General features: G+C 38.1%; 1 protein-coding gene across 1 annotated transcript in view; it reads left to right on the forward strand.

The window, feature by feature from the left end:
* CNTNAP4 (contactin associated protein family member 4) overlaps positions 1 to 26,592 on the forward strand; it is a 258,447-nt gene that overhangs the window by 144,604 nt on the left and 87,251 nt on the right. The window contains exons 4-5 of the mRNA XM_037372623.1: positions 14,731 to 14,878; positions 26,298 to 26,501. Of these exons, the coding sequence (XP_037228520.1) occupies positions 14,731 to 14,878; positions 26,298 to 26,501 (352 nt within the window). The remainder of the gene's footprint in view (positions 1 to 14,730; positions 14,879 to 26,297; positions 26,502 to 26,592) is intronic.

Here is a 26,592-nt window from a genome sequence, read left to right on the forward strand (position 1 = left end):
TAACCTAAATTGATTTTCGGTTTTTGTTTGTTTGGTTTTAATCCTCTAAGAAGGAAATAATAGTGTTTTCGATTTCACAGCTTCTAACTCAAGCTATGAAGATAATGAAGGTACCTTGAGATGCATGCTTTGATTTTTTCTTTGGAAGTATGAAAACTAGAAATCTATTTTATTTTGACTAAGGAATACATATAGACAACTGAAATTCTTGCATAACCAATTGACTTCAGGACCCAGTTTTTTCAACTGAACACTAAATGCTTCATAAATAGATCTAACCATGTTTTTCATGGTGATGTAGCCTTACTGCCTACAACACAGAAGAAAGACAACTTGGTGAAAATGAAAGCCTTGCATAGACCTAGCAAACCCGTTGACAACAGAAAATCTGTTGAAAAATATTACATATTGAAATTAAATGGAGGAGAATATGATGGTGTTCATCTACTCCATTGTATTTTGTTACACAATGCAAGTGATATGTTTTAACCTTTATCTGAATAATTGTTTCAATACCTGCGTTAGTTAGGTATAGCTCTGATTTCACTTTACCTTTGGTTTCTATAAAAGTCCATTAAGTAGTCTTAATCTTTTTCAGTGCAGGTGTGTAATCACAGAATAAAATCCGTCAGCTAGAAATTTGATTAACTAGACGAGGGACAGTTAAAACATGTCATCAAGAAACTTGTTTTAGAGGGATTATCTTGCTGTCCCATCTATTTTCAGTGTAGCTACCATGAATGCTGACATTTCTTGAAAACTGAACCTCTGTTTTTGTAATACAAATATTCTTAAGAATATATATATTACACATGGTGTTAACTTTTCCTGGTCACTGATAACTACTTCTGAATGAAACCTTAATACACATTTGTTGAACATTTCTGTTAAAATTTAATATGGAATTAACCTATCTGAAATACTTAATCTCTTCAGTGAGTTTCTCTGGGTTTAATTTTATTCTACCTTTTAAAAGAGTAAAGCAAACAACATGGAAGTTGCTTGCTTTTGGAAGGTTTTCTAATAACCAAAATGGCGAGCAGTATGTAAAAAGAAAAGTTATAATTTGCCACTGATTTTCTTTTTTGGGGGTGGGAGAGAGAAATATTTGACTAGTTCAGATGTTGTAGCAACATAAGAAACCTCTCCTGTGAAGACAGGCTGAGGCAGTTGGGGTTGCTCAGCCTGGAGAAGAGAAGGCTCCAGGGAGACCTTCTAGTGGCCTTTCAATACCTCAATGGGGCCTACAAGAAACTGGAGAGGGACTTTTTATAGAGGTATGCAGTGATAGGACAAGGAGTGATAGTTTTAAACTGAAAGAAGGTAGATTTAAATTAGCTATTAGGAAGAAACTTTACCGTGAGGGTGTTGAAGCGCTGGAAAGTTGCATAGAGGACTTACAGATGTCCCATCCCTTGAAGTCTTTAAGACCAGGTTGGATGGGGCTTTGAGCAACCTGGTTTGGTGGAAGGTGTCCCTAACCATGGCAGGAAGGTTGGAACTAGATGATCTTTAAGGTCCCTTCCAACCCAAACCATTCCATGATTCTATGATGAACATCATGTTAACTTAGCGTGTTATATGCTGATGTGAGTTCATAATTATGATTTATGGAAGAGTTCACATGTAGGCATTTCTTTACAGTTAGAAGTGGTGAGACTTTTTATATGAAAAGCCACAGAAGTAAATTCAGTAGGAAGCCTTTTTATTGAACTCTTTTATTGTCTATGACCCTCAGGATATAACAGCTAGAAAGTATTTGCTCTGCCATTTCTATGTTGCATAGTTAATAAGGTTTCCTTCTTTTCTTTCTGGTCATTTAATTTCATTTCAGAGCAAAGTGTGAAATTGTATGCAAATGAATGTTATAGTGTAATATTTGACAGGTTTTTTATATTGCTTTGAGCAAACAGGATTCCCATGTACTATTTTGACATTTCAATACATGCACTGCTGTTGCATCATAGCTATTGTAGTTATAAGTTTCCTGCGGGTTTTTTTCTTTCTTTCGCTGCCTGCCCAGTCTGTGCTATGCTATGTGCTGTAGAAGTGTAATCCCGATTTCTACATAAATTTAATATAATGACAAATATACCATTCCCCATTACTTTTAATGTAATATATGTGGTATATATTTACAGGTAAATATATGTGGTATATATTTACAGGTAAATATGTGGAATAAGCAGGTTAAATAGTTTAGTGCTTTTTGAAAACATTTAATAACTTCTATGAAGCTTTTTATATCTAAGTGTGTAAACATATATGATTTGACATCCAACATTAAATACCATTAATAAAAACATTTTTTCACCCAGCACAGTAGTGTTCAAACTGCTTTGAAAGTAGAATGACAATTATACTGTAGTCCAGATTAAAAATTCAATACATTCATATTTTACAGATTGTTTCAAAAGAATCTATTAAAAAAAAAAAAAAAGTGACAATAAATTGTCATTATATTTCCATTAAAAACTACTCTGGTTGTTACTCTTGGAGATAATCACAATTCTCTTTAGAATGTCAGAATGCAAATTCATGGATTACAGTTCCAAATTAAAAAAAAAAATATTCATTTCAGATAAAGAATTAGCTAATATTTGAAAGTCATTAAGAATAAAGATTGTTTAGAATTCCAGTAATACTATTATGAAAAACGTTCACATTTTCAATTTTCATGTAAAATCTGTGAGGTACATGTGCTTAGGTATTAATAAATAAAGCATAGTAGCTTCATAATTACATATTGGGAATTAATAAAGACGAGTTATAATAATTTTTAAAGGGAGGATTAACAAGCCTGTGTTGTGCCCAGTTGTGTTAATACAAGGGCTCCCTCCAATGGCGACAAGTTACTTCACATACAATTTATCGCTATATATGGATAATAAGAAGTAAGGTAAATGGAAGAATTTCAAGAAGCAGTTGTCTCTGGTGGTTTACAGTCAGAAATTTTTAATGCATACATTAGTTCCTACGCCATGACACCTAGGCAATGAAGTAATTTTTCATTTCAGATCTGTTGAACATGAAAACAAGAAAGAAAGAAGACATTATTTTTATTGACCTTATTTCCAGAGGGACATGGCTAGCTGATGATAGACATCTGCTGACTAGCAATAGGCATTCAAGGGCCTGAGACTCATACCATATCTACAAACACATGAAATGTTTTTAATGAAATAAGGTATCCAACTGCTACTGCTGAGGAGAAAAAAAGAAGGCAAAAACCCCATAAACTTCTGTTACTAGCTTATTTTTAAATACTAAAATCTTCCTTTTCTGTATTAACATGAAAGCAAACTGTTTCAAATTTTGTCTCTTGAAAAGAAAAAACAAACCAAAACCATACAACACAACAGAAGACAGAAAGAACCCCTAGTACTGGCTCCATTCACAAATGTCAGCTGTTACCTTTCATAAGTCACAACATCACAGACTGGTTGGGGTTGGAAGGGTGCTCTGGAGATCGTCCAGTCCAACCTCCCTGCTAAAGCAGATTCTCCTAGAGCAGGCTGTACAGGATCACTTCTAGGTGGCTTTTAAATGTCTCCAAGAAGGAGACTCCACTGCCTCTCTGGGCAGCCTGTTCCAGTGCTCTGCCACCCTCAAAGTATACAAGCTTTTCATCACGGTCACACAGAACTTCCTGTATTACAGTTTATGACTGTTGCCCTTTGTCCTGTCACTGAGCACTAATGAAAAGAGCCTGGCCCCACCCTCTACACATTTGTCCTGAAGATATCTGTAGACTTTAAGATTTTCTGTAGATAAGATCCCCTCTTAGTCTTCTCCAGGCAACACAGATCCAGCTCTCCCAGCCTTCTCTCATAAGAGAGATACTCCAGTCCCCTCATCATCTTCATAGCCATCCGCTGGCCCGTCTTCAGTAGTTCCCTCTCTCTCTTGAACTGGGGAGCCCAGAACTAGACACAGCACTCCAGATACAGCCTCACCAGGGAAGAGTAGAAGGGCAGGCAGGGGGATCACCTCCCTCAACCTGCTGGCCACGGTCCTCCTAATGCATTCCATGATTCCCATTGGCCTTCTTGCACACAAGGGCACACTGCTGGCTCATGGGCAACTTGCTGTCTTCCAGAACAAACTGGTCCTTCTCCACAGAGCTGCCTTCCAGCCTGTACTGGTGCATGGGGTTATTCCTCCCCAGGTGCAGGGCGCTACACCTGCCTTTGTTGAACTTCATTAGGTTCCTTCATGCCCAACTCTCCAGCCTATGCAGGTCTTGTTGAATGGTGTTGCAGCCTTCGGGGTATCAGCCGCTCCTCCCAGTTTTGTATCATCAGGAAACTTGCTGAGGGTACGCTCTGCCCCTCTATCCAGGTCACTGATGAATAAGCTGAACAAGACTGGACCCAGTGCTGATCCCTGGGGAGTACCACTAGCTACAGTCCTACAGCTAAACTCTACACCACTGGTCACAGCCCTCTGATCTCTGCCATCCAGCCAGTTCTGAATCCACCTCACCGCCCACTCATCTAACCCACACTGCCTGAGCTTACCTAGGAGGATGTTATGGGAGACAGGGTCACAAGCCTTGCTGACGTCAAAGTCGACAACATCCACCACTCTCCCCTTGTCTACCCAGCCAGTTATTCCATCATAGAAGCCTATCAGGTTGGTCAGGCATGCTTTCCCCTTGGTGAATCCCCACGCTGATTACTCCCAATCACCTTCTTTTCCTCCCCATAGCTTTGAGATGATTTCCAGGATGAGCTGTTCCATCACCTTTCCAGGGATTGGGGGTGAGGCTCACCAGTTGTGTACTTTCCTGGGTCCTGCTTCTTGCCCTTTTTGAAGGCTGGAGGGACGCTGGCTTTCCGTCAGTCCTCAGGCACCTCTCCTGTCCTCCAATGACCTTTCAGAGGTGATGGAGAGTGGCTGGCAATAACGTCTGCCAGCTTTCTCAGCACTCAGGGGTGCATCCCATCAGGGCCCATGGATTTGTGGGTGTCATGTTTGTTTGTTTAAGTGATCTCTAACGCGATCTTCCTCAATCAAGGGAAAGTCCTCCTTTCTTCAGACTTTATCTCTTGCCTCCAGGGTCTGGGAAACCTGAGGACCAGCCTTGACAGTAGAGACTGGACGCAAGAAGACATTCAGTAACGCTGCTGTCTCTGTGTCCTTCGTCACTAGGGCACCCACCTCATTCAGCAGTGGGCCCACATTTTCCCTAGTCATGCTTTTCCTGCTGATGTACTTGAAGAAGACCTTCTTGTTGTCCTTGACATCCCTGGCCAGATTGAATTCCAAGTGGATTTCAGCTTTCTTTGTTGTATTATGGTATGTTCTGACAACATTCCTGTACTCTTCCCAGATTCCCTGGTAATTGCAGTCTCATCCTCCGCCTCCTATTTCTGGAGCTGTTCTTTTATGTAGAGGCATTCTGATCAAATAGTGAAAAGAAAAAAAGAGAGAAAGAAGCATGACATAATAACCCAATGAATAACAGTCACCCAATGTCAGGAAATACCGGAAAGAGATAGGTTGAATGAATATTTTTTTACCCCAGTATCCTGTCTCTGACACTGATGGAAAACTTTAAGAACAGCATGGGATTTAGTGAGTGCTTACGACATATGGTTTCCCAAACAGTTGTGATTCATGTCTTACTGCTTCTCAGGGAGAAAAATTGGTGAAGATGATATAAGTGGTGCAAAACTGTACCGCCATCACCAACAGCACATACCAGAAAATCCAAATTATTTAGCTTTAAGATCAGGATCAAACCAAGAAGTCTGAAGAGGAAAGATGAGCCCAGCATTTTTACAGAAGAAAACCAAATATTTAGGGAAATGAATCAGAATGGAGAAGACAGGAATAAAAAGGGAATATTTCATGTGATCAAACATCAACTTTATATTCAAAGAGTATCAAAAGGAATGTAAATCTCTGAGGGGTGGTCTGTGTGTCAAATTCTTGGCATGCTCCCTTGCATTGCATTGGAGATGTTAACACTGTTAGTCCCAACGGTACAAAAGAGGTGGGGTGGTCCTGGAAGTCTGAGCCTTACAAAAATTCCACTGGAATTTCAGTCTGATGTCTGTTATGAAATCTGTTTTTTTGCCTTCCACTACCTGGCTCAAAAAATGTCCACACAAAACCTCTATTTTATAATGTGAAACTAAATGTTACAGAATCACAAAATAATTGAGGTTGAAAAGGACCTTTGGATGCCATCTGTTCTAACACCACTGATTAAGCAGGGTCACCTACAGCCAGTTGCCCAGGAACATGTCCAGAGGGCTTTTGAAGATCTTCAAGAATGGAGACTCCACAATCTGTTAAAGCAATCTGTTCAAGGTCTTTGGAACAAAATTATTTCTTTACATTAAAAGGTTTTCCTTATGTTCAGACAGAACTTCTGTGTTTGAGTTTGTGCCCAAGGCCTCTTGTCCTGTCATAGGACATTACTAGAAAGACCCTAGCTCCATCTTCTTTATGTCCTTCTTTCAAATATTTATCTATGTTGATAGTATCTCCCTTGATCCTCCTCTTTTCTATGCTCAACAGCTCTCTCAACCTTTCATCCTATGGGTGATGCTCCAGTCCATCATCTTTGTGACCCTTTCCTGGACTCTTTCCAGTATGTCCCTTTCTCTTTTGTACTCAGAGGGCCACAACTGAACACAGCAGTCCAGCTGTGGCCTCACCAGTGTTGAATAAATGGGAATGACCACCTTGCACCACCTACTGGCAATACTTTGTCTAATTCAGCTCAAGATACCATTAGATTTCTTTGCAGTAATGACACATCGCTGGCTCATGTTTAATTTGGTGACTTTACGCTTTGACAAGTACAAGTTCATGAAGCCAATGGGATACACCCAAAGGTACTGAGGGAGCTGAAGGAAGTGGTTAACAAGCAACTTGCAGTCATTTATGAGCAGTCCTGGCAAACCAGGGAGTCCCAGTTGACTGGAAGTTAGCAAATGTGATGTCCATCTACAAGAAGGGCCAGAAGGAGGATCCGGAGAACTACAGGCCCATCAATCTGACCTCAGTGCCAGGGAAGGTTATGGAGCAGATCATCTTAAGTGCCACAACTTGGTAAGTGCAGGACAACCAGGTGATCAGGCCTAGTCAGCATGGGTTGCTGAAAGGCAGGTCCTGCTTGATTAACATGTTCTCCTTCTGTGACAAAGTGACTTAATGGATGAGGGAAGGCTGAGGGTGTTGTCTGCCTGGACCTTAGTAAAGCCTTTGACAGCATCTCCCACAGTATTCTCCTGGAGAAACTGGCTGCCTATGGCTTGGACTGGTGTACTCTTCATTGAGCAAAAAACTGGCTGGATGGCCAAACTCAAAGTGTGGTGGTGAATGAAGTTAAATCCAGCTGGCGGCCGGTCACAAGTGGTGTTCCCCAGAGTTCAGTACCGGGGAAAGTCCTGTTTAACATCTTTGTCAGTGATCTGGATGAGGGGATCACGTGCATCCTCAATAAGTTTGCCAACAACACCAAGCTGGATGGGGATGTTGGTCTGCTTGAGGGCAGGAAGGTTCTGCAGAAGGGATCTGGACAGGCTGGATCAATGGGCTGAGGCCACTTGTAGGAGGTTCAACAAGGCTCAGTGCCAGGTCCTGCACTTGGGTCACAACAACCCCATGCAACACTACAGGCCTGGGGAAGTGTGGCTGGAAAACTGCCTGACAGAAAAGGACCTGGGGGTGTTGGTCAACAGTTGGCTGAATATGAGCCACCAGTGTGCCCAGGTGTCCCAGGATCCCAACAGCAGCCTGACTTGTATGAGAAAATGGTGTGGCCAGCAGGACTAGGGAAGTGGTTGTCCCTCTGTACTTGGCAATGGTGAGGCTGCATCTCAAACACTATGTTCAGTTTTGGGCCTCTCTCTTCAAGAGGGATGTACTGGTGCTGGAGCATGTCCAGAGAAGGGCAATGAAGCTGGTGAAGGGTCTGGAGCACAAATCTTATGAGGAGCAGCTGAGTGAACTGGGGTTGTTTAGTCTGGAGAAGAGGAGACTCAGGGGGATCTTATCACTCCCTACAGCTAACTGAAAATAGGTTGTAGGCAGGTGAGAGTAGGTCTCCTTTCCCAGGTGAGCAATAGGACAATAGGAAATGGCCTCATGTAACTCCATGAGAGATTTAAATTGGAATTTAGGAAAAAAATTCTTCACTTAAGGGGTGGTCAGGCATTGAAACAGGCTGCCCAGGGAGGTGGTGGTATCACCATACCTAGAGGTGTTTAAAAAACATATAGATGCAGTGCTTAGGGGCATGGTTTAATGGTGGATTTGGAAGTGTTAGGTTAACAGTTGGACTCAATGATCTGAAAGGTCTTTTCCGACCTAAATGCTTCTGTGATTCCCTGTGATGAAAATCATGAGGTTCCTATTCATCCTTTTCTCCAGCCTGTTGAGGATGGCAGACCAACACTCTGGTGTATTAGGCATTCCTCCAAGATTTTATGTCATCAGGAAACTTGGAGAGTGCACTCTACCCCATCATCCAGATCATTAAAGAAGATGTTAAACAGGACTGGATGCAATATTGACCTATGGTGTACAGTGCTCATTAGAGATCTCCACATAGATTTTGTGCCACTGGTCACCATGCTCTGGGCCCAACTGTTCAGCCAGTTTTTGAACACAATAGAATTAAAGTCACCAGTGGAGTCTATGCTTTCAGTACCCTTGTGCAAAATAGAGAAGTGTTTCTTTTGCATCTGGTTAAAGTAACTAGCAACTTTTATAGCCAAAGTAATAGAAAACTGTCTAACAAACCCATATTTATTCTTTCATATATTCTGTTTAGGCATTCAGTTCTGCCTTGAGGCTTGATGCATCACTGTCAGGAAAAGTGATGAAGTAAAAAAAGTCTGTCAAAAAGTCAGAGATGAGAAATTTTCTATAAGAAGAATGGCACTAACAGCAGTATGCAACCTGTCCATCTGATTGCTGGGTCATTTTACTACAGTGCAATATGCATTTTCAAAATTATTTGGATAATATTATATCAATATTAATGGGTTCCTTATAATTAACATTAATAGATTTGGTTTACAAAGCACAGAAATTAGATTGTTGACAGGAGACATAGCACAGAGAGTCTACTAAGATGTTTTCTCCTGAGAAAAAATAGTTTCTGAATTTCACCTTTTACTTATATTAAAGATTATGGTATTCACCTTTTAATAAAAATTACAGGGACAACACTCAATCTGATTTCACACTACCACTGCCAAAGAGGAAATTGCTGTGATTTAAGCCTAGGAGGTGAGAGGTACAGTTTTACATAGAAGTCTGACTAGCTATTTCACAGTGTGCTGAACATTTAACCTGCTTTTTTCTATATTTTCCTGAGAACTGGTGATAAAGACAACTTTTTTCAAGTGTTTTGACATTCATAGAGGTCTCATTAATTTTCGTAGTTTTCTCACTTCTTTCTGTTCTCTAAAATGTATTTGCAAAAACTTTTAGTTCAGGTTGTTTCAAGACCATGTATCTGCTTTTTAGTTAGTATTATAAGTGAAACACAGATTTACTACTTATATATATCTCAGCACCCAAGTGACTTTTAAGGAAGATGTTGTCAGCAAACAGTGCAGAAGGAGAATGAAAAGTAATATGGCACAAAATACAATCCATTTATTGGTTGAATTTATGTCATGGATTGCTGATTCCATTACTTTGTTTGAAGTTTAAATAATTTGGCATAATTTGGCTTTGATGTTTAGCTGTCCTTTAGCACTTTTAGATGCAAGATAGATGTAGTTTACAACTCTTTGGGGAAAAATTCATTTCAAACATTCTTAAAAAGAAGAAACTGCAAAAAGAACAAACTATCTTTACAAATTTCTAGATCAATTAAGTGTAGTTGATGTATTACAGAGGAATTCCACTGGTCATGCCAATCTTCTTGCTGACCATTTCAATTGTATGATATATTTCTTATATCTTCCACTGCCTGTTGTCTCTTCTTGAATTTTAGGAATTTTTTGGTGTTTAAAAGCTGAAAAACATCCAGAATGCATCTATCATGCTACAATTTGACATTATTACAAAAAAAGAAATTCAGAAACATGAATAGGTAAATGACGTCATCATGTAACAGAACATGGCTATGAGCTAGGTAAGATAAACACGAGCATAAGGAGCCTGAGTTTTAAATTTAAGAAGAAATATCAGTAGACAGCGAAGAGTATTAGGTCACAGTCATACTGGACAACCAACCAGTTTATGCACTAAAGGATTCTGCCTAATGTGCTGCCATAAACAGTAAGAGATACTATAGGTGGGAACTGATACCTTGTGCTGGAGTGTTTCCAGAGAATTCTTTTGGATACTGAGTAATTGAACTAACTAGCTATATATAGTAGATAGGGTCCTGTTTCTTCAAAAGATATCCACTGTCTTCCTGCTTTCCATCATAGTACATAAGAAATTTCACTTTGAGGTGTTCTATAATGAGTAGAGATGCAGTTTAGTAACTTCTTGTGAAGGGAAGCTATTTAAGAAAAGTATGTATAATGTAATCTTTAATTAACTAAACTCCCTTTCTACGTTTCTAGCTCATCATGTATTAAACTATTAGTAAGGCAGTTGAAAAATAAATAGTTTTTTGAAACATTCTGAAGAGCATTCAATAGTGCATTTTTGCCATCTGTAATTTTAATAACACTCAGACATAGCTAGTAAATAAATGACAGATTTGTATTCCTTTTGGTAATTGAAATAACTTTACATAAGAAAAAAAACCAGTAGTATTTTTAGTGCTAAAATTTGTAATATTCCGATTCTGAACTCCTGATCTAAAGGTAAAATAAATTGTACTTTAATGGCAAACGTTACAACACAATGAATTAAGAGATATCTAAAATATAATGTTGAATGGTATTCCTTAAATTATACTTAATGGACTGCAAAAAGTCTAAGTGAAAAATATAATTATAGATGAACTAGTCTTTGAAGTCTCTTCTTTCAGAGTATTTTTCAAAATTATTTTTATTTTTTTGTTTTTCATATTACATTGTGTTTAAATGGAATTTTGCTTTGTGAATCACACTGCTCAGTTTATAATATTAAATGATGAAATCAGAACGCCACAAACATTTGGAATCTTTTAGGCAAGCACATTAGAAATATCTAAATAATAATAATAATAATAATAATAATAATAATAATAATAATAATAATAATAATAATAATAATAATAATAATAATAAAACAACAAACAAACTAACAAACAAAACCAAAAAAGCAAAAAAGGCCAAATTCCATTGTAACTAAGATGACTGAGGGAATCACTGAATGAAAGGGCAAATATAGTATCTTTACATGACATCAATATATTTGACACTAATTAGTCATGGTTGCAGCATGGCAGTGATTTTAAGATCCTTCCACTGTTTTGCTTGGAAATCATACTATCACCATAGCTGGTCAAATATTTTTCTTTTGACCATAGTTTTGGTCAAATGACATGCACAATATGAAAATGATGTAAATATGCCAGAACTTCCCAGATGGAGCATGCTCCTGTGGAAACAGCAGATGTTACAAGCGGTGGACATTGACTGGAACAAGAATATATGATGGGTTTCTAGCCTTTTTTAAAAAAAAAAATTTTCCCTATCTCATCTATATTAATCATGTTGTCATTAACAGACTCAATCATTCTTTACAAAAGAGGTTATGATCAGTCCAATCTATGAATTTGTAAATTTATGAACCACTGTGTGGTTTTGTCATTTTAAGATTACTTTAGCATATGTCAACTGAATCTTCAAACAATTCAGAGACAAGACCTGCTGAAAAATGCAGTGAGTAATTTACCTCACAGAGCTCCTCACTAAGGTGCCACTGATAATATTTTATAACCAACAGATGTGTCAGTTTTTGCATAAATCATTGATTATAACCAGTAAAGCCCTAACAATCTTTGTTCATTTTTTTCTATGCAACCATTTTCTCCTAGTGATAATTCTAAGATGAAGATTAAGTAAAGGAGACAGTTGTCTGGTACAGGGTTTTCTGGCCAGAATGAAGGAATTTCACACTCATTTTTTCACTTTAACCGAAGAATTCACACCTGCTGACTTTCAGGACCAGCTTCAAAAGACTATCAATAACTTCCCACATGGTAATAGGGTGAGAAGCAAGAGTCTTAATATTTGGATTCTTGTGCAGTGAATATTTCATTTATATTGATGTTAATTATACTGTGTGCTAGGTTAACTTGAATAGACATTTCTTTTGTTACTGAGAAGTGAATAGTTAAACTACTATATGAATTTGGATATAGCTTAGAAATTACGGAAGAATATAGTGTATTTTAAACTCCCTTAGTTCTCAGAAGACCTTATAGGTTAATTATGCAGCATTATGAGAGTAGTTTGATGCTCTAAGATGAATAAACTGCCAGTAGCCTTCTGAGATTTCTATTCCCTTCGTGACAACCCCTGACACTAATACTAACTGTAGTTTTGGCATGCGTCATAAGCAAAGACTTGTACAGGTGGTTTGGCTTGAGAGTATTTCCAAAGTGCAACCATCATCATGCAACAACAGCAACTATTCTATATGAACAGCTCTTAGTTATTTCACACTGATTTTGCCAACTTCTTTTGCTGATTTTGATAGTACAATTGATAAAATACATGCATGAAACTCAGACCTTCCTTGTGGTACATTAGTTCCTAACTGCTAAACTTCCTCTTCCTACAAAAACATCCAGGTTGGAGTCATGTTCCAGTTCCTTTCATTAAACATTAAATGAGAATTTGCGTCTAAGTATACTTATTTAATATGAAGCAATATTTGTAATAAAAATAATATTTCTTAAAATGGGTACACAGTACATGTAAAAACATTGTGGATATTTTTTAGTCCTAGAGTATGTTTTGCAGTGTATATATAGTAGATTATACAGTAAAAGTTACATTCATAAATAAGCTTAATCTGTTCTAGATGGTCTAATGTATGGCCTCCTATACACAGTCCATGTCTTACTGTCTCACACAGCTTTATCTATGGGACTTTTTGTCCCTGGAGGAGGAAGTTTTGACCATGGTACTGGTGTTATCCCTGTCTAAAAATATATTAGCTTTCGAGATAAAGGATGGAGAGGGAAACAAAGAACTTCCTTTTTACCTTATCTCGTTGTAAGCTTACCTTCACAATCATTCTGAGCTTGGTGTTGCCCTTCTATACACAGAACTTAATTTTACTAATACAGTCAGGTGCACATGTCTGATTTCTAATGACATAATGAACTAAATAATTATGTCTTCAAAGCATCAAATAGGTTAAAATAGCTTAAGGTAAAGAAACTACAGGGTTAGAAACTGAGTAGGAGGGTTAAAACAAGTTTGAGGGCACTTTTCCTTCGTGGAGGAAAATAGGCCATGAAGAGCTCTCTGCTTAGACTTCTATGCTCCCAAGTGCCTGTACTGGTTTTGACTACTACTGGTTAAGGCTGAACTGAAACATAGCATTTCTGTATTTCAAAAACTATATACTTTGAGAAAGATGGTATGCATTCATGTTATTAAAAAGCAGTATAATATAGTATCTCTAAGAGTATCAATGATGTCTTAGTTAATAACAGCTAAAAATATTTATTTCTAAACTGAGCCTTCTGAACAGTTTAAAGAGTAGTCTGAATTACTTTTACATTGTTACTGAAGTAAAAAAATCCCTAATTTTAAATGAAGAACACATGGCTTAAGTATACCCTGCAGTAAACTATCAAGTAATATGCATTCTGTACTGAAAACTTAACAACATAACATTTTCATAAGGCGGCTGCCCTCCAAAAATTATTTTGGAAAAAAATTAAATCTTAATTGAACACTTCATTTGCTCACAGTACTTAAACTTCTGCAGCCTGAGCTCTGGTTCTATCAACAAAATCATTGGCACTTTAATTGGCAGCTGTATTTGCTACAGACTGCAAATAAGGATTTGAAAGGGACAAGAGGTCTGGAAAGGCCTCACCTTGCAAATAGTAGCTCTTCTTCAGTGTCTATTTAACGTGTTTCCACCTTCACCCACTGTAACAGTGAAATTATAAAGCACGAAGCTGAAGGTGGTGTGGATATTCAGAGCCAGTAACTCTTGTTGCTTATTTCTAGCTTAATAGGTTATCTGTAATGAGCCTATTCACTAGATGTGTCCGCCCCTAAATGGTGAAAATTAGATGTGTTTTTTTCATCACTTTTAATTCAGAACACTGAATTAAAAACCTTTCATAATACTTTGGATTATTTCATTGGAAACTAAAGTCTTTCAATACTGTGGTCTGTCAGTATAAGAACTTTTTGGATTCAGCGTATTACACATCTAAAACACAGGTCTGCAATAAAATTTTAACCTTTCAGTAAGAGGAAATCATAGAGCTCATTCTGTTGTCTTACAAAAACACATTAGATGGTACAATACACTGAAATGCCAGGATATTCTGCAAATTTTGTGAAAGGAATGTTTGGGTTTGAAATCTAACAAATTTTAGAAGGTGTGAGAGTTATCAGCGAGTGTGGTATCTGTGCTAAATGCATAAATGACTTAACACTTGATCCAGAAGAATAACCAAGATTGATTCAACAGTTGCTCCTACGGAACCCACTAACAAATACATTTTATTCCTGTGCTTGACTTTTTGCTAGAGGAGCATATAAAATGAAAAGTTCGGCAATGCTTCCATATATTTCTGTATTCAATACCGATGTGGCTGTGTTCATTTTCTTTTAGGCCTTTTCTGGAAACACAAATGCAGACAGTGTCGTATACTATAAGCTTCAGCATTCCATTAAAGCAAGACTCCTCCGTTTTGTGCCTTTGGACTGGAATCCTAATGGCAGAATTGGAATGCGCATTGAAGTATATGGATGCACATACAGTAAGTATTTTTGCTGAATCAGATAAATGCAATGACTATTCATCATTTTCTTTTGCTACCTAGATTACACTGGAAAGTAGATTTCTAAGCTTAAATTTAAGCTTGGATAACACAAATTCAATAAGTATATGTGCAAACTTCACTATTTCTGCAACATATAACAATATTTGATGTTTATTTTCCATTTCTTTCTGTGTTGGAATAAATGGTGAGGACATAATCCAGTAACAGATTTAATGCATTTTTTTTTTATTTTACAGTCTTAAAAACTGCATATTATCATGGTATACTTTCTGCCTGAAGGGAAAGATGTGGAAATGTTTACAATATTGAATATATATGGTCTTGGTCCTAAGCCAAAAATACAAGTAGATAGACCTTCAAATAAACAATTGAAGGATACTTCAAAGCTGTTATATATTTAAGGGGTACTTTTAGAATCTTTTTGTATCATTAATAGAACATTAATAATAGATACATGCATTTGGAAGACAAATGCAAAAGTGTTATGGTTGTATTGATCTGCTGGACAATGTAAATCTTCATGTTGTCTTCTTGTTACTATACTTCACCCTTGAACTTTTTAAAAATATATTCCTTTTAGCACATTGTTTACTACTTTTTATTCTCCACATCCTCTCTCCATGAAGGAAACAGACTTTAAGCAAATTCTTTAATTGCTTATTTTAAGTGCTTTCATCTGGGTTTTTTTGTAGGATTTTTTTTTTTTTTTCAACTTCTATTCTTAAGTCATGCTTTACATTGCTGATCACTTCATTTCTGTTTCCATTCATTAGTACCTGAGTTCAAACTAAACATCAGTAAAACACATCTTTAGACTCTCTGCCTTAAACTTGGCTTTGTAAAATGAGTAAAAGACCATTAACTAAAGATACCGAAAATTTCAGCCTGGCTGCAGGAGATTATGTCACCTCAGAAATTAGGTAAACTGCCCCATCCCAGACAACAGACAGCTCATGCCAGGAGAAGGGTGCGAGAACCTAAGAACACATGGAATTCCTCAGTGTCATGTGCCTGGAGACTGGGAACAGTCTTCGTAGAACAGTCTAATGATACTGTTATAATTGAGAAATATGACTATGATTCACCATACCCTCCACTGTTTTAAGTACCAGGACTACTAAAAATGGAGGATGAACAGACGACTTTATCATCCCCAGCTGAAAGCTCACTGGAGTGTCCCATTTGAAACCCTACCACTATGATACTTGATGAGAGTACATTCTTTCCTGTCTCTAAGCTACACTGAATGTCAATCATCAGGTTTACTTCTTCGCAGTCCTTGCATTTGACAATGTTTAAATCCTTGCTCAAAGTCTTGTTCCCAAACATTCTCAAATTGAATAGCTTTCTTTTGAACATGCCTAAATTCTAGATTTTAAATATCTATATTTACTACTGTAATTTTCTGTATCACACCTCACAAGAGATATTATGGCTGTCTTCTGGATATCTCTATTGTCATGTTGCCAATGGAAAATATACAAACTAAAGGACTTATAGAGGACAGTGTGCATATGACTGAAGTAATAAAACATACAGAATAAGTGGTTACACAGTAAAAATATTTTGTGTGTGGTCGGTAACTACTTTTGAGGAAGAACATGTATTTTTCTGTATTTTACTTATTTGGTACAGGATCAATCCTATAGGTGGCTTATGGAACTAAATCAATTAAAACTATCTTCTAAGATTAAGCTAAATTTAAATGGAATATTTACTTCATCTACTATCCACTGTAATGCAGCACATGAAGAATGTGATAGTGTTAAAAAGATGGGAACTTTTTGTAAAATGGTTAAGATTTTTTCTGTATTAATGGTGTTATCAGTTCTTGAAATGCTTATTTTTTCTATGTATAAATGCTTTAATTCCAAATGAATGTCAGACTTCTTGTCATCTTTTTATTTACTTTGAACATCTAGAACTACCATGTGTATTAATTTAATTCAGTGGTTGCTGTGGAAGACAAACCAGGCGATTACAGTCTTATAGTTCTAAAATGTATTTAATAATTTAAAAGTTGAATTCCTTTGCTCCAGTCTTTCCCTCCATTTATCAGGCACATGCAGGGCATGTAGTTATTGTTACAGTAATTATGCCTGGCTCTTTCTGAATTGCTATGCACTTTTCCAGGCGGGACCAGAAAATTAAATTTAAAAAACAAAACAACAACAAAAAAAAACAAACCCAAAAAACCCAACCAACAAAACCCCAGAAATATCAATGATGTTTACTTTAACTTTGGTTCATAGTTTCCAGATTTCCTGTTTCTCATTCTTCCCCTCAGAGAGATCTCAGTGGGTCTTATATTGTAAGAGTAAGCAACTCTCTTTCCATTTACAGCTGAATATGTGGTCCGTATTCAAGTGTAAATGTAGTAATTTCTTCCTTCAGCCTCATCTGTTGCAAATTACATAAATAAAACAGCAACAATATAAAGTTGATCTTAGTATTCCATAAAGTGATACTGAAAAATGCATGTCTGTTGCATCCAAAAGAAGTCATTGCTATCTTAGTTAAGTAGTATTTACAGGACAGGACTACTGTTGACACTGTTTCCAAGTTGTTGGACCATTGACTTCCAACTAAATGCCCACTCTGAATAACTTAGCCTAGTATCCTCAGAACTAACCTTTCCCCTTTAATTACAGTCTCAATGAGGTTGGGTAATGTCCATAGGATAAACCAGGTTATTATGAGTTTTGTTTCCTTTTGTTTGTTTGGGGTTTTTTGGTGTTTGTTTTTTTGGTTGTTTTTTTTTTGTTTTTTGGGTTTTTTTTTGTTTGTTTGTTTGTTTTTTTTAATCCTTCTTTTTTACTACAAAGTTTTTGAGCCAAGGACTGTCACATCTTATAACCTTGTAAAGCATGCACCCAGAACAAGTCCTGCCATTTTTGCCTGTTAGCACTTAATGGAATTGAAAGGCTAAATACAGGTAGTCGGTTACAGCTATATGAAACATTGAAAGAGTTTCCCTGAATTCTTTGTGTTTAGTTCTTCTTTACTCTGCTACCTCTGCTATGTTCCTCAGTTTTCTTACTCCTCTCCTACAGCCTTTTACATGTAAGAAAGAAAGAAAGATGTTTTCTACCTTCAGGTGATCTACCTGGCTTCAGGTTTAGATTACTGATGAAATCTCATTGTGCAATGACTTCACAACAAACACTCTGTGCTGCCAAGAACACTGCACCCAAAACTCTCTCTCAGCCTCTGCCTGACAGTTCTTACTGTTTAGTGTGTGAAAAATAAACTGATTAATCTCTACAGACATTTTCCTGTCTTTTTCCTGAAATGTCAGATTGTGATAATTAAGCCACGTAAAACAGAGTTCAGGTTAAGCTATGCCCCGGCACTAAAAAAGGGAAATTAGAAGTCTCCTTTGGCTTACTGTTTTCCCCTTCATTATAATGTTCTCTTTCTCCTTCCATCTTCTGGAAACCAGTAGACTAAAAATAGAAAACAGAAAAAAAAGACAGACAGAAGGATGGATTTAAATGTGAAAATGGCAAATGTAATAATTTGTAGGAGAAAGATAACTGGGAACTAAACGCATTCTGTGCATTAAAACTTTAGATGCAGTGCCCAACAACAAGCACTGCAGATACCGTGGTATGCAAACATGCTTCCAAAGTCCTCTTAACACTGTTAATTGTGTTGAGATTTTTTTAAGTTTTCCCTTCCTGGCTGGAATGCATAAAATAGATGGCACAGTTATTTCAGTCCAAGAAAGGATTTCCTATCATCCTCATAGGGGGATAATGTGCTTTCAAGGTTTTGATGTGAAAGTGATTATAAAAGAGAAAAATTTAAATGTGATCGATTACAAACAATTTTAACATGTTATTTTTTATTTTTATGGGGTTTTTTTGTTTGTTTTTAGGTTGGTCATGTGTTGTGTGTCCCCCTGCTCCCCCACCCCACCCCCGCCAGAGGCTTTGTTTAAAGCAATGCTTAAGTATTGATTTACCTGTCTTGTCTGAACTCTCAGAACCTTTTCAGGTTTGCTTTCCCCAAGACTGGAAAGGGCCAGAGAGTACATTTCTCATTTGAATACAATTGGTCAGGATTAAGGATATCTAAAACAAAACAACAACAAAAAAAGTGCCAAACTTTTACATTGTTTTGATTTTTTCCCTTATAGAGCAATTAGCAGTAATTTAAATCTTTAAAATATCAACAAAACCCAAAACCTTTTTCAAACAAAAATATTGCAGCTAAGTTTTGTGCAGGATCACAAAAACTCTTGATCCTATGCTATGTAAGGAGGTTTCCAGAATTTCCAGTTTCTGAGAAGCATGTCATCATCACTTCCAAAGGTATTTACACAGTATAATAAGCATATAGATTTTACTAATTTGAGAAATACCCATTGTAAATTGTGAAAGCAGAAGATGAGTGTTTACAAAGCAAATAAACGTTTTTTATTTTCCTTATTTATAACAGTAGAGTAGAGAAAACCCACGGAGAATGATGTTCAAATCCAGGGACTATTAGCCGCTGAGAATAGATGGTAAATACGAAAGGGAAATGTCATGACACCCTAAGTATTTGGACTTATTCTTTCTATCCTGATAACCCTGTAGGAGACACAAGCTTTATCTCACAACACTTTAAATTTACTTCTAGTAGTAATGCATAGATAGTGAAGACAAAATGTGTTAGAAAGATTATAAGAATTCTGATTAACATCTGCAGCCCTTTCATAATCTTCCTTCATGCATGGTGGTGGTGGAAGGTTTAATTTTGTTTATTTTCCAAATTTGGACAAAGTAGATTTCACTTCTTAGAAGATAGTGCTAAAGAACAGTGAAAGTGACTTTGGAAAGCAGTGCTAAATGTTGCTTATGTTTCAATAACTAATAGCAAGAGTATATTGCCAATTTAAAAAAAAAAAAAAAAAAAAGGCTATTATCAGTTCCTACTAAGAATACATCTAGTGAACTGGTTTAATAGGTAAAAAACAATGTATGCGTTCTATTATTGAAGTTTTTATTGAAGCTATTATAGTTCTCATTCATTATTTAAATTAAATTATTTAAATTTAACATTGATTAATGCTTTTACTGGTCACACACATTCAGAGGCATAGTGAAGAAAAACAGTCAGCCTAGGATTCATTTTTAGGGAGAATGTAATTTATTCCTTATAAATTGGGTAAAGGAGTTTTTCATAAGAAGTACATCACCAAGATGTGAGGAAAACCAAGAAGTTGTATTTAAAATCATAGATGCATTTGCTTAACAGAAGTATTTGAAAATGGAATGTAAATGGCTGATTTAAGTACTATAGTTAATTTAAACAAAGTTCACTTCCATGCTGACAATGTGGAGAAAGACTTTTAGTGAAATTATATAAAGTTAGTAAATAGATAATGGGTTTCCATTGGCTTGAAAGAAGTCAACCAGTCAGTTGAAAAATAGCTTCCTATTTTATTAAGTGTCCTTTATATCTTAATTTATTTCACAAATGTATCTTTCAAGGGCAATTAACTTTTTTCTCCTTTACTTATGAGGTGTAAATACTCTATTAGCTTTTTATAGTGCTATCAACTCCTTTCTGTATGTTTTTTATTAATCTCAACCCATTCTGACAGATATATTTTTTTATATAATATTTGGATAAAATCAGTTGGTCATTTCCCTTGTTCCCTTCCCTTCCCTTCCCTTCCCTGCCCTTCCCTCCCCTCCCCTGCCCTGCCCTGCCCTGCCCTGCCCTGCCTTGCCCTTCCTTGCCCTTCCCTGCCCTGCCTTTCTTTTTCCACAAGTAAAGTGAAAGTATGTAACCTTTAAATAAATTGGGTAAAACACTGTCATAAATAGAAAGTAGATTTCACTGGAGCACTGTCATGGAGCTGTAGTACTGTACCTACCTTTTAGCACAGTCATGAGAAGTATGAATATAAGTGGGCAAGTCAGAAAGCATATATTCATAGTGTAATAATGAAAACACAGTTTTATTCTTCTTCACCTCTAAAACTTGAGATTTTATTATTTGGTCTATTACAGTACAGAATCAATCAAGTCAAGGTAAATTATTATCTCCCTTTACTCCACTCTCATGAGACTCCACCTGGAGTATGCATCCAGTTCTGGGGTTCCAAACACAAGAAAGACATAGAGCTGTTGGAGACAGTCCAGAAGAGGGCCACCAGAGTGACCAGAGAGATGGAACACCTCTCCTATTAAGAAGGACTGAGAGAGCTAGGGTTGTTCAGCCTGGAGAAGAGATGGCTTTAGGGACAGCTTATTGTGGCCTTTCAGGACTTAAACAGAGCTTATAATAAAGATGGAGAAACTTTTTCCCAGGGCCTGTGGTGACAACAGTAATTGCTTTAAATCTGAAGAAGGACATAAGGGAGAATTTATTTGTTTTAGTGATGAGGGTGGTGAAACGCTGGAACAAATTGCCTTGAGAAGTTGTGGATTCCCCCTCATTGGAAGTGTTCAAGGTCTGGATGGGGCTTTCAGCAGCTTGATCCACTGAAAAATGCCCCTGCACATGTGCACTGCAGGATGGGTAGAACTAGATGATATTTAAAAAGTCCCTTCCGATCCAAACTATTGTATGGTTCCATTCTATGAAGATGTCCCTTCAGGTGTGTCCCCGACTCTCCATTGTGGTTGCTGGAAGCTGGCCTATCTGCCTGTCTGACATACTTTCTGCGGAGGTTTGCTGCTTGCTAGGGATATTGGATCCAGGACATTGTGGAGAGACTGTTGAGGCTTATCCAGCCTTCAGACTATCCTCCCTCTGCTGCTCTTCCATGTGGGCACCAATATAGTACTGCCAGGGAAGATTTGGTGTGTGTCAAGCATGACTGCATGGCTCTAGGGGCAAGTACAAAGTGTCTCAAGTGGCATTTTCCTTGTTCCTACTGACAAAAGAGAAGTACTTGAGGAGGACTGGGTGGGTCCTTTGGATCAATGACTAGTGGCAAAACTGGTATCAGCAACAATTATTCAGATTTAACAACCTTTGGACATTCTTTGAAGATCAAGAGTTGCTAGGAAGAGACAGAATCCATCTGACCATATAGGGCAAAAACATTTTTTCCCACAAGCTCACCAGCCTGAGGACAACTCTAAACCAGGAATGATGGAAGAGGGAGATGATGGCCCAAAATCTAGTGAGGAAGTGGTGGACTGGTCTTCAGAAACAAAGGCTTCAGGGCAGTGTGAACAAGAGAGACCTTGGAAAAAACAAACCATGGCTAAAGTGCAAGAACTTGACCATTTAAAGTGCAAACACACGTATAAGAAAGTGCTGCTGGGAGGGTAACATGATGGGGGAAGTTCTCACGCTTCTAAGAAATCAACACAAGTGGATGCCTTTCTGAAGTTCTTGCATCCTAATGCACACAACATGGGGAACACAGAGAAGAAATGGAGGTCTTCATGCATGTGAAAGGCCACAATCTCATCACAACCATAGAGACGTGGTGGAAGAGCTCACACAACTGCAGGAGTGTCACAGATTCATACAGGTTGTTTAGAAAGCACTAGGAGGAAAGGCACTTAACACGTGAACAAGCAGCAGGTGTGCATGGAGCTTTGCCTGGGGACAGATGATGAGACAGCTCAGAGTTCATGGATTAGGCTTAGAGTACAGACAAAAGGTGGTGGGACTATGGTGGGACTCTGCTACAGACTGTCTGATATTGGAGAAATGGATAAGGTCTTCTTCAGACAGCTGGAAGAAGCTTTAGGTTGACAGGCTTTGGTCATTACTGCAGACTTTAATTACCCTCATATCTGCTGGCAGGACAATGTAGCAGGGCATAAGCAATATAGGACTTCTCTGGAATACTTTGATGACAACTTCTTAACATAAGTGATCAAAGAGCTGATAAGATCACACATTCTACTGGCCCTTATGCTTACAGACAAGGAATAACTCATGGTGACATGAAAGCTGGGGTAGCCTTGGCTGCAGCAAGCATAAGACTGTGTTGTTCAAGATTCTGAGAAGGGAACAAGGCAAACAACAAAATCACAGCCCTGGCCTTCAGGATAGAAAGCTTTTTTCATGCTCAGGGACTTGATTGGAAGAGTAACATGGCAGATGATCCTGAAGACGACAGGTCTTCAGGAGAGCTGGTTGATTTTCAAGGATCATTTCCTCCAAACTCAAGAAAGGTCCATCCCAAGAAGCCAGGAATCAAGCAAAAGAAGCAGGAGGTCTTAATGGATGAGCATAGAGTTCCTAACTGAGCTCAGGAGTAAAAAGAAAGCTTACAAGAGGTGGAAGAAACATCAGATAACTGAGGAGGAACATAAAAACATTCACAGAGAATGCAAGGATGTAGTTAGGAAAACTAAAGCACCTGGATTTAAAACTGATAAAGGTTATGGAAGACAACAAGAAGGGCTTCCACAGGTGTATCAGAAGCAAAAGGAAGACTAGGAAAAGTAAGGCCTCACTGCTGAGTGGGACAGGAGACCTGAGGCAAAAGGTATGGATAAGGCCAAAGTACTCAATGCTCTTTTCATCTTGGTCTTTACTGGTAAGGCTTGCTTTCAGGAATATCAGCTCTCTGAATCCCACAGGAAAGGCTAGGGCAAGGAGACATTCAGTGGAGGAGGGTCATGCTATGTAACATTTTAACAAGTTGGACATATGTAAGTCCACAGACTTATTGGGATGCACCTGACAGTGCTGAGGTGCCTGGCCACAGTCATTCTGAGGCCACATTTGTTTATCTTTGAAAGGCAGTGGCAACTGGGAGAGGTTCTTAAAGACTAGAAGAGACAAACTGTCACTCCTATATCCAGCAAATGCAAGGAATACCTGGAGAACTACAAACTGGTCAGCCTTATTTCAATCCCTGGGAATGTGAAGGGACAAATAATCCTAGAAACTGTTTCAAACATGTGAAGGATAAGGAGACTATTGAAAATAGCGTGCATTTATGAAGGGGAAATCATGCCCGACCAAACTAATAGCCTTCTACAGTGATATAACTGGCTTGGTGGGTCAAAAGGGAGTGTTTCATGTTGGTTATCTTGAGTTTATCAAGAGTTTTGATGTTGTCTCCCATAATGTACTCATAGAAAAGTGATGTGAAAAATGAGGTGGAGTGAAAAGAGATTGAACTGCCTGGCTGAAGGAATTGTGATCTGTGGCAAAAGGTCAAGCTGAGTCTATTCACTTGTACATCCCAGGGTTGATACTGGTTTTGATGCTGTTTAATCTTCAATAATGACCTGGATGGTAAGGCAGAGTGTATGTTCAGAAACTTTGAAGCCAATAAAAATTTGGAGGACTGATTGATGCACCAGCAGGTTTTGATGCCCTTCAGAGGGACACAGATAAGCTGGAGAAATGGGCTGACAGGAATCTTATGATATTCAACAAAGGAAAGTGCAAGGTCTTGCACTTGTGAAGGGATAATCTCAGTAAGGGTTTACCAATACACATGGGGGACTGACTATGTCTTTCAAGAAAAAGATATGATGGTTCTGGTGGACAGCAAGTTGACCGGTTGACCATGAACTGGCAACAAACCCTTGCAACCCAGAAGGCCAACAGCATCCTGGGCTGTTTTAGGAAGAGTGTTGCTAGCAGATTGAGGAAGTTTATCCTTCACTTCTAATCAGCCATTGTAATGAAACATCTCTGAATTGCTCAGTCCGCTTCTGGGAAACCTACTACAGGAAAGACATTGATATGCAGGAGTGAATCCAGCAAAAGGACACAAGTATGATTAAGAGACTGGACCATCTGCCATATAAGCAGAGGCTGAGAGAGCTCAGACTGGATAGTAGAAGGCTGGGGAGGATCTTACCCATGTATATTAATGGTAGGATGGGACAGTATGGTGGGTTGACCTTGGCTGAATTCTGGGTGTCCACCAAGCTGCTTTATCACTTCCCTCCTCAGCAGAACCCTGGGGTAGGAGTGTGTGTGTGTGTGTGGGGGGGGGGGGGGGGGGGGGCGGGTTGGGTAGAAAATAAGATGAAAAAAAAAATTGACGATCAAGATAAAGGCAGTGTAATGAAGCAATAGCAAAAGTCACATGTGTGGAAGCAAATGAAAACAAAAGATGTTCTTCTTTACTTCCCATCAGCAGGCCACGTTTGGCCACTTCCTAGGAAGCAGGGCTTCAGTATGTGTCGCAGTTGCTTTGGAAGATGAATATCTTCCTTCCTCCTCTCAGCTTTTATATCTGAGCAGACATCATATGGTATGGAATATCTCTTTCGTCAGTTTCTGTCAGCTGTCTTGGCTATGTCCTCTCCCAAGATCTTGCAAACCCCCAGCCCACTGGTGAGCAGAGGGGAAGGTTGGAGAGACATTTTTGATGTTGTGCAAGCGCTGCTGAACAGCAGGCAAAACACTGGTGTGTTATGACCACCTTTCTAGCTACCAATACAAGCACGACACTATGAGGGCTGCTATGGGGCTCAGCCAGACCCAATTCAGAGAGTGAAATGGAGACTGAGCCAGGATCTTTTCAGTGGTGGCCAATGACAAGACAAGAGGCAATAGGCATAAACTGAAATTCAGATTTACTGTGAGGATGGTTGAACACTGGCATGGGTTGCCCAGAAAGGATTAGTTTCTATTCCTGAAAATACTCAAACCCTGATTGGACATGGCCCTAAGAAACCTACTGGAGCTGACCCAAGTCTGAGTGGGGAAGCTGGACAGGATGGTCTGCAGAGATGCATAGCAACCTCAAACACTGTGTGATTCTGTGATGCCCATACTGGAAAACTGAGGATACAAGGTTTAGTATTCCAGTACTACAACTAATTCAGCTTAATTAAAATTGTAATTTGCTTATGATGACAACAAAAAAACCCCAACAGCTGATGAAGAGAACCAGCCCCTACTTACAGCTGACAGGTTTTAATTTTAGAATATTTTTATTTCTTTCCTAGAATCGTATGCCATGATATTTGAACTACTGTACAGACATCCAGATTGATTTTAATAGTGGCTTAAATCTATAGCCTGCATGAAGGTCCTGAAAATCAGTTAAATGTAGTAGACATGATTTTTATTCTCTTTACTTTACGTATTGGAACCAACTGCAGATAAATTCATAGAGATTTTTCACCCTAAGAATACAGTTAAGAACAGAAACTGTCAAAATACTTCATGGCTCCAAGGCAAGCAAGACCCTTTAGCATGTAACATTAGTACTAGGTTGGAGCAGAAGGAAGACCTCTTCTGTTCACTTGGCTTTATTTTCTAGTGAAAACATCACCATTAAAACAGAGCAGTCTCAATGTTTGGGATAGAACAGGAATAGCAGAAATAAGCAACATTTTACTAAGCACAGGTAAATCTAGGGGTGTTAGTGGTGGGACTTCCTATCATATTGAAGTAACATGCAACTGTTTCTTTCAGACTTAGCATTATACATTATCTTTCATTTCTTTACTTCTAGGTTCCGAGGTGATTGGCTTTGATGGGAAAAGTTGTCTAATTTACACATTTAATCAAAAACTCATTAGTGCACTGAAAGATGTGATTTCTCTGAAGTTTAAGACAATGCAAAGTGATGGAATTCTCCTCCACAGACAAGGACAAAATGGAGACCACATCACCCTGGAATTAATTAAAGGGAAGCTGTCCCTACTCATTAATTTAGGTAACAGTTACAGTGTCATAAAGTCTAATATAGTTATTAGGTATTTTTTGACTAATCCTTGTAGTTCGTTAAGTGGAATTAAATGCATAGA

This window comes from Falco rusticolus, chromosome Z (genome assembly GCF_015220075.1).
Source record: "Falco rusticolus isolate bFalRus1 chromosome Z, bFalRus1.pri, whole genome shotgun sequence".
Classification (NCBI taxonomy): domain Eukaryota; kingdom Metazoa; phylum Chordata; class Aves; order Falconiformes; family Falconidae; genus Falco; species Falco rusticolus.